The sequence below is a fragment of the Rattus norvegicus genome, chromosome 18, assembly GCF_036323735.1.
Source record: "Rattus norvegicus strain BN/NHsdMcwi chromosome 18, GRCr8, whole genome shotgun sequence".
NCBI lineage: Eukaryota > Metazoa > Chordata > Mammalia > Rodentia > Muridae > Rattus > Rattus norvegicus.
Window position 1 is genome coordinate 82,601,003 of NC_086036.1, and position 9,861 is coordinate 82,610,863.

A 9,861-nucleotide genomic window follows, 5' to 3' on the forward strand; every position below is an offset into this window, starting at 1 on the left:
CTTCCCTCTTGTCTCCTCTGCCTCTCTAACGCCCCACCCCCACCCTCGGCCAGTGCATTTTTCCTTCTAGTCCAATGACAGGCTTCGTTCTATGCTGTACCTGGGTTCACCTGCCTAATGGCATCAACCTATACTGATGGCCTCTTGAACACTACTCCCCAACTTTGCAGTGACTTAATGTCTAACCACCAGCAGGAGGACTAGCTTGGAAGAGAAAGAAATGAGCCTGGATTCTTGTGTGTGGGTCCTTCTGAGTGTTTGCTTAGCACTGGGAAAACCATCAGTGTGTAATGACTTTCACATCGTGTTCTGGTCACCTTCAGATCCTCAGCACTTGGAACAGAAACTTTGGATTTTTCCATGTATTTCCCGCTCCACACATGCAATTCTGGCAGGTTAAATATATACATCATATGGCTCCGTCCACTGTGATCCCTATGTATAGAAAAACACAGCAAAAGCCAATAGTTGACAGATAACCCAATAGTTGACTCTGGGTGTGTGCCTTGTAGGCACAATGTCCTTTGCTATTATTATAACCCAGGGCTTTTTCCTTGTTCTCAAAGTCCCTTATTCTCCATCATTCCTCTCCATATCTGTGCTCCAACAACGATTGTCTTGAAACAGTGTATATTTTTTGGGATACCTCACTGAATTGCCATGGCTCACACGTCCAGTGTTGTCTAGCAGTAAGTATTGCTCCATTACTGCCCAAATGATGGTTTACTTATTCTGTGTATGGCAAGATTTTGCACAGACATGAAATTCTTCCTAATTTGGAAATATTCTAAGTTCCTATTACTGGATCCTCTTTGGCAAACTTGACTGCAGTTCAGTGTAGCACTACTCGTTTTGGTTTGACGTGTTCTGAATGTTGATGAAAATAATCTATGTGTGCCTGAATTATTATCTTATTGTTGTACAGTGAAAGGCTAACCAATACAATAAAATGCCACAATGTCTTATTTAGGAATCATGTCTAGCTTGTCATTTTTCTTGTACAGTTTTTAACAATTAGTTTAAAATAGGTTCAAATTGTTATATTCACAAAATTTTATAATTCATAAAATATGTGGACCTGGTCCATTATCCTGTTTTCTCACTATCAATAAGAATAGACAAATATAATTTATATTCAGAAATATTAAAAGTATCCTATATAAATATCTGCCATTTATAAAATTTATTATACATATGTAAAGTCTAATATTATAAATTTAACCTAAAATTCATTAATTGCACTTTATACATCCATTTCTTTCCTTAGTTCTTAAGTATGATGTTCAATAATTGCTATAAATTGCATCTAAGAATACTTCAGTATAATCCACTCACAAATCACTAGATATAATTAAAGTTTGATGGCAGTCAATTGAAAATATGTACATTTAAATTAGAAAAATTCAGGAATAAGAAAACATTTGCACTTGAAGCCCACTCTGATTGGACCAACATGAACCACAGAACAGAATGTGTTAACTGGATGTACTGATGTCACTTTGTATTCATCTGGAAACAGACAGGGGGGAGAGTAGCTGGAATCAGGTTAAGCAGACACAACTGGTGAGAATGCTTAATGAAGCAGGAGGCTAAAGCGTTCAGGCCCAGAGTTAGACATTTTGACTTGCGGGTGTATGGGGGTAGGGTGGGGTGGGGGCTTAAAGGGCACTGGAGTTTATTTCTTTGGAATAAGGTCTAGCAGGGTTCCAGGAAGTGAGGAAAATAAAGAATGGCTTGGAAACTGAAGCGAGGGTAGACTGAGGAAATCCATCCACACACAGAGGATCGCCACAATGCAGTCCTGCCTCTCTTGTCAGCCCTGTGCACACACGGCACAGTCAAGTATGAATGGGGCATGCTTCTTGTTCAGCAGAAAGGGAGTGCTGGGAGGGAGAGTCTTGACCATGGAGACTAAAGTTCATAGAGCACAGGGTCTACATTTTAACTGGAACCAAGGTAGAAGCAACGAAAGAACACAGAGGACACCTCTGAATGCTCTGTTCTACTGCTAGCATGCCAGGATGGCTCTGGGCGTATTTTCAGATGTGACAGCGCCATTGGGCCTCATAGGATGAGAGAAGTCATCAAAGGTCACTACTTGAGAGATGTGATCCTGTCAAATCTGCAGTACAACTGGAACCCAGAGTGTGCCTGTCATCTGTGTCAGAGAAGGTATCACTTTTGACCAGGAATCCAGAAAGCCTCTTGCTATAAGAACCTGGACAGTAAAAGCATGTGGAACCGGTTGACCTAACCATTCTTCAAGGCCTGTGAGTTCATCCCTGTCAGCTGCACATTTTCCTGCTTCTGTTTCCAAAGAAACCCAACATGGATCCTCCCGAGAACAGCCAGAATGCCAACCTGGACAGCACTCAGTTTGAAAGAGAGACAAAGGATCTGGAGGGTGCCCAGGTCCCCAGAGTTGAGGCAGAAATAGAGACCGTTGCCACCACCTCAGAGAATGGTCTAGATTCATCCCAGAGTGCTCAGAGAACTTCCGAATTCTCTGCTGACATAAACTCCCCTGCAGAAGTACCATCTGTTGGGGCCCCTGGCGGCCAAGTAGGAGAAGCATTTGGCCCTGACTCCTCTAGACAGGATATGCTCAATAGTAAAGTAATCGATTTGATTCTGTTCTTGCTCCTTAAGTACAGGAGAAAGCAGCAGACATGTAAGGCAGAGATTCTGTATATGGTCATCCGAGGTTATGAGGAGCACTTCCCTGTGATCTTCGCTAAGGCATCTGACTGCTTGAGGCTGACATTTGGCCTTGAGATAGTAGAAAGAAACCCCCGTGTCCACTCCTACTCTCTTGTCCATGCCCTTGGGCTCACCTACGATGTGATGCAACATGGTTTCCCAGGCGTACCCAAGATAGGCTTACTAATCATCGTGCTATGCATCATCTTCATAGAGGATAATTGTGCCAGTGAGCAGGTGCTGTGGCGTATACTGAACAACGTGGGACTGTATGCAGGGAGAGATCATTTCGTGTATGGGGACCCTGGGGTCCTCATTACTGAGCATTTTGTGCAGGAGGGGTATCTAGAATGCAGACAGGTGGCAGACAGTGATCCTCCTACCAAAGAATATCTGTGGGGCCCGAGAGCACATGCTGAAACCACCAAAATGAAACTATTGAAGTTCTTTGCCAGCATCGTTAAACAGGATCCCAGATCCTATCCCACTAGGTATGCAGAGGCTTTGAAAGATGAAATAGAGAGGGCCTAGGCTAGGTTCACCCAGCAGATGGTACTATGCTCTGACTAGCACACATTCTAGTACACTGGCCACTCCCATTCAACATCAGGTCAGGCAGCGTCTTCGTACTGTACCCTCATTTGAGAGCAGGAAAGAGGGGACTGTGAACCATTCCATTCTTCCTGTACTGTGACTCGGGGTTTCTTGTTACAACTTGTTGCTACTTTTACTGCAAGGCTCATTAAGTGGACAGTTTTAAGTTCATAAATGTCACCAATAACGCAAAAAAAAATTCAGGAATAATATCTAATTGTAGAAGGCAGCAGTATAGCAAAAATAAACTTATCCTTTGACTTCTAGTTGAAATGAAATTCAAAAGTGAGTTGGGCTCTTCTTATATTCTAGGTATTAATCTTCTGACAGATAGACAACTAGCAAAGATTGCTCTTGTCCTCTGTGGGCTGTGTGTTTACTCAGTAATTTTGTTTCCTCCTGATATGCTGATGCTTATAGTTCAATACAATCACATTTCTTGCTCTTGGCATTTTTTCCACTGACCCATTGGCGCTCTTGATAAAAGTGTCTTGGCTATGCTTGACTATACCTGTATGTCTATGGATGCTCATGTATTTCCTTCTACTATACTATGGCTATACCATGTAAAATAAGCCAGATCTAGAAATTAGTAGAAAGTACAAAGAGAAAGTAGAAAATGGAGGTGGGGGGGATAGTGTGAGTATCGATGGTATTAAAAATAATCTTCATGCCCCTCACTTTGATATACATTGAATAACAGCATACAAATATGTACATATATATTCCTAAATGTAACCCAAGCAATACGTATAATGTTGCTTATGATGCTGCTTACATGTATGCTTCCAGAGTTAGTCATTTGCTAATCATAGCCTGTTGGTGTGCTCTGCCCTGGATAAAACCATTTCTCATATTTTCAGCACTCCTGGTTGCCAGTAGTTCTTTGTGTAGAGTTGACACTTACCAAATGCCCACAAGGAAAACATCTTAAACATGAACACCAAAGAAATGTGCAGAACTGTTCATCATATTTAATAGGGAATATCAATTATATAACTTTATAAGGAAACATTGGAAATCTCATGACATGGTCACCCACTAGAATAAGTACCACCCCTGTAAAAGACGTGTGCCAATGTCTTATCAAAAGTTCAGAAAATATGCTATTTTAAAGTTGCTCAAATTTTTGTACACTATATTTTACTCATTTAAAAATTCCTTACACGTATATGTACTCAGATTGTTATAGTATGTATTTTGATTAAATGAGATAAACTTTAGGTATCTTATTCTTCTTACCAGCTTTAGAGTGAGATTAAATTATGAAGCATTCTAGGCATACTGTAATTTTACACCCAATATTTTATAACACTATTCTTTTCCACATTGTCAGCTGCCATATTATTCTTTTAAATATGAGCAGTTGGCAGTAAATCACGTGCGCTTTATGATCTAGCTTGTTCCATTACAAATACTCATCTTCTGTTTCAAAAGTTAACACACAAAGTAGTTATATTTTAAAATATTTAATTCAGGTCTTTTTCAGGAAGCTTTTTGCATTTTATGCCAATATAAAAGGTATTGAGTTGTTTTGTTGTTTGTCTTGATTTGTTTTGTTTTTGGTTAATCCTTGAGTCTGTGGATGCAACTGACAATTAATGATTCTACCATGTTTGTATCACCACTGGGGATACCTAGATGGCTGCCCTGTGATGTGGAGATTCTCCTGCTTGCTTCTCCATCTTGATGTAAGAACACTGATATTACAGATCATACTGTTTCTAGTTTTATGTGAGTTACGAGGCTCCAAATAAAAGTTCTCAAGTTTGTGATAGAGGTCCTCTCTCTACAAAGCCAACTTCTCACTTCAGGCATTTTTGTACTTTTTTATATTAATTTTTCTTTATTCTTTTTAAAAAACGTATCTGTTGGGTATTTAATATTTTAAATAGCCACTACGACTTGTATTTTTTACTTAAAAATTTTAAATTATTTTATTTATTTACATTCCAATTGTTGCCCAGATTCCAGACCCCCATCTCAGAGTTCTTTACCCCATCTGTCCTCCTCTTTGCCTCTGAATGAGTGCTACACACACACACGCACACACACACACACACACACACACACACACACACACACACACACACACACACATACACAGAGCAAACCCCCACCCTGGGGCATCCCTTTTCCTTGAGGTATCAGGTCTCTATAGAATTAGGTGCATCTTCTCCCATGGAAGACAGACAAGGCAGTCCTCTGCTACATATGTGCCCAGAGCCCCAGACCAGCATGCATGCTCCTTGGTTTATGGCTTAGTCTCTGGAAGCTTTCAGGGGTCCTGGTTAGTTGACACTGTTGGTCTTCCTATGGACTTGCCATTGCTTTCTGCTCTTTCAGTTCTTTCATTAACTCTTCCACAGGAGTCCTAACCTCAGTCCAATTGCTGGCAGTAAGTATCTGCATCTGTCTCAGCCAGTTGCTGGTAGAACTTCTCAGAGGACAGCCATTCTAGTCTCCTGTCTGCAAGGACAACACAGCATGAGTAATAGTGGCAGGCTTTCGTTACCCACCCATGAGATGGATGCCAACTTCTATCTGTCACTAGTTGTGTTTCTTTAAGTCTCTGTTCCATTTTTATCCCTACATTTTTTTAAAACATGAACGATTCAAAAAATTTGAAAGTTAGTTGGTGACCCCATCCCTCCACTGGGGCCCTGTCTATCTAATGGAAGTGGTTTGTTCAGGGTGTTTCCCACTTTTAGGCATTTCTGCTAAGGTCATCCTCATTGGTTCCTGGCAGTCTCTCACTTCCTAGGTCTAGATTTGGCTTGCATTTCTCTGATGACTAAATCCAGAGAACATTTCCTTAAGTACTTCTCAGCCATCAGTGATTCCTCTGTTGAGAATTCTCTGTTTGGCTCTGTGCCCCATGTTGAATTGGGTTATTTGCTATTTTGGAGTCTAACTTCTTTAGTTCATTATATACTTTGAATATCAGCTGTAGGACGAGTGAAGATCTTTTTCCATTCTTTAAGTTCCCATTTTGTCCTATTGACAATGTCCTTTGCCTTACAAAAGATTTTTAGTTTCATGAGGTCCCATCTATCAATTGTTGATCTTAGAGCCTGAGTCATTGGTTTTCTGTTCAGGAAATTTTCCCCTGTGCCAATGCCCCTGTGTTGAGGTTATTTCACACTTTCTCTTCTGTTAGATTCAGTTTATCTGGTTTTATGTTGCAGTGTTTGATCTATTGGACTTGCACTTTGTACAAGGTGATAAATATTGATTAGTTTGCATTCTTCTACATGCAGACCACCAGTTAGAACAGCACCATTTGTTGAAAATGCTTTCTTTTTTCCACTGAATAATTGTGGCTTCTTTGTCAAAGATCAAGTGTCCATATGTATGTGGGTTTATTTCTATGCCTATATTCCATTGATTGCCATATCTATCTTTGTACAAATACCATGTAGTTTTTATCACTATTGCTGTGTAGTACAGCTTTAGATTGGGGATGATGAGTCTTTCACAAGTTCTTTTATTGTTGAGAATTATTTTAGCTAGTTTTTCGTTTTTCCATTTGAAGTTGAAAATTTCTCTTCCATGTCTGTGAAGAGTTGTGTTGGAATTTTGATGGGTATTGCATTGAATTTGTAGATTGCCTTTGATAAGATTACCAGTTTTACTATTTTAATCGTGCTTATACCTGAGCATGGGAGATCTTTCCATCTTCTGAGGTCTCTTTATACTTCTTGCTTCAGAGACTTGAAGTTCTTGTCATACAGTACTTTCACTTGCTCAGTTAGAATTACACCAAGATATTTTATATTATTTGTGGCTATTGTGAAGTATGTTGCTTCCATAATTTTTTTCTCAGCCCATTTATCATTTGTACAAAGGAAGACTACTGATTTCTTAGAGTTAATTTTATATACAGCCACTTTGCTGAAGTTGTTTATCAGCTGTAGGAATTCTTTTGTAGAATTTTTGGGGTTACTTACTTAAGCCATTGACAAAATACAATGTCACTTCATGTTGGAAATCTTAGATAGATCAGGGATCCATGGAACATATCTAAACATAATGAAAGCCATATACAGCAAATCAATAGTCAACTTCAAATTAAGTGGAGAGAAACTTGAAGTAATCCTACTCAAAACAGGAACAAGACAAGGCTGCCCATTCTCTTCCTATTGATTCAATACAATAGTTGAAATTTTAGCTAGAACAATTAAACAACAAAAGGAATTCAAGAGGAAATAAATCAGAAAGTAAGAAATCAAGGTATTACTATTGTGGAAAATATGGCATTGAGTTTTCAGGTGAATTATTCTGAGGTTATTTCTTTATTTTTATCCTGAACTTTGAATTATACACAAAATCCATTGTGATGTACTGTGTTCAGTTATTGGCTCATTCAACTCCACAACAATGAAAATATCGATTTGTATATTCAGTCTTAATCTAAAAAAGTACGAGTCATTTCTCAATTTTTTTCTAGAAAATCTACAACTTTTGCTATCTATTAAGGTTTCAAAAATGAGATACATAAGAATTTTTCAATGTATATATTTGGCCGTTCTTTAAGATTTCATTATTTAATTCAATACCTTTGTATACCCCAAGGGTACCTTTCAAATAGTAGAGTTGTACACATTTCTTTAAAATACTTTATAATGTTGGTTGTTGTTCAGCTGGTGTCTTGCCTGTCCTACACAGAAGCCTGACTATCCAGTTCTAGTTAAAATTGATTCTGTAGTTCATACCTAAAATCTCAGAATTAAGGTGGTAGAGCTCAAGAATCTCACTTTCACTCTGTTGTTGATTATATAATAAATTTAAAGTCATACTGGATACATTATGTCCCCAAATGAGAAAGGGGGAGAGGAGAGAGAATGAACATGTTCTAAATATATTTCCTTGTATTAACAACTCTAAAAACAAGGAGAGTACCTACATGATCTCCCGAATCCTGTGCTGAACACAGAGGTAAAGAAATTACCATGCAAATCAGCACAGGGTTATATGTTCATGAACCAAGTTCTCCAAAGGCTAATGAAAATCAAGATTGTGAAACCATCCTGATCTACATAAAGTGGTAACACATAAATCCAAGAAGAAAGAAAGAAATTAATGGTAACTTTCTCATTGGCATAACTCAGACTTTGTCATAGTTTGTTTAATATCATTGTGATAAATACCATGACTAAAAGAAACTTGAGAAAGAAATGGTCTATTTGGCTTGCATCACAGATCACAATCCTTTTCTGAGTGAAATCAGGTCAGGACCTCAAGGCAGGAACATGGAGGCAGGAACTGAATCAGAGTTCATATAGAAAAGGATTTTTTGGCTTGTTTTACATCGCTTGCTTAGCTTGTAGTTTTATGCAACTCTGGACTCCCTTCTGGATGTCACCTCCTATAGTTGAATGAGATTCTTATATCAATCAATCAATTATTAATCAACAAAATGCTCAGCAGGCCATTATGATGGGAGCCATTACTTAACTGAATTTCTCTCTTCCTAGGTGATTCTGTTTTATGGCAATAAACTAATCTGCACACTGAACAAGCTGAAGTATCTTATTTGGGTACGCTTGTGAGAAGGAATCAAGTAGTTAAGTCAATCCAGTGTTGGCCGGCTATAGTTGGCTGAAGGGCTTTTACATTTTTCAGTCATTTTGGAAAAGGGTTCCAAGTTTAACTTTGCTTAAGAACTATTGACAATGAAACACTTAACTGTAGAAACTAATGACCAGCCTTTTTTTTTTTTCATTGAAATAAGTATTGAGGAGCCATTTTAAGTGCATGTATATGAATATCTGTATATATGTTCTTGTTTGAGTTTCTATTTCTGTGATTAAAACACTTTGGGGAGAAGGGTTTATTTGTCTTACATGCCCTGATCCCAATCTCTCATTGAGGGAAGGTGAGGCAGGTATTCACGCAATGCAAGACTGAAGCAAAAATTACAGAGGAACCCTGCTTCCTGGGCTTGGTTCCCTGTCTCGTGTTCAGTTATCACTTAGTCCCACCTGCCCAGGAGTAGCACAGCTTATAGTTGCCTGTGGTCTCTTATGTCAGACATTAATACCTCCATAGACCACCATATAAGCTAGTCTGATGGAGGAATCTCAATCGAGGTTCCTTCTTTCTGTTGACCTTACTTTGTGTCAAGCTGTCAAAAAATTAACCAGAAAGGCGTCCAATACATGAACATCAAATACTGTGCATTCACATTGCAGAGAATCAGCACAGTCCCTGGATGTAGAAATTGTTATTGCCTGGAGTGAGCTTATCTTTAAAACGTTCACTTGGTTTGGAAAGTAAACACCTAGAGAAAGCTGACCTTGTTATCTCCTTGAATAATCTAAAGATGGACTCTTTTATCTCTTCGTGTTTTATTTTAAACATGTTCATAGGCTATACAGTTCTTACGGCTACATGAAAAAGTTCTGGAAATAAAAGCAGGGGAATATACATCCTTAACAACTCTGGTGTTGTTTGGCAATGATGCCAGTTTCCTGAAAGAAGCATTTTCCCCACGTTTTCTTTTCAGGAGGACAGATGGCTTCCCAGCTGCATCCCTCACAGCCAGCTGTGGCCTCTGATGGCTAA

At 38.8% G+C, this 9,861-nt stretch overlaps 1 protein-coding gene across 1 annotated transcript; it reads left to right on the forward strand.

Annotated features, from left to right (window-relative positions):
• Positions 1 to 2,109: 2,109 nt before the first annotated feature.
• On the forward strand, positions 2,110 to 3,469 carry Magea14l1 (MAGE family member A14 like 1). Its single transcript, XM_225656.9, has one exon. It carries the CDS (start codon positions 2,329 to 2,331, stop codon positions 3,229 to 3,231), a length of 903 nt encoding a protein of 300 aa, XP_225656.1. The 5' UTR covers positions 2,110 to 2,328; the 3' UTR covers positions 3,232 to 3,469.
• The last annotated feature ends 6,392 nt before the right edge of the window (positions 3,470 to 9,861 follow it).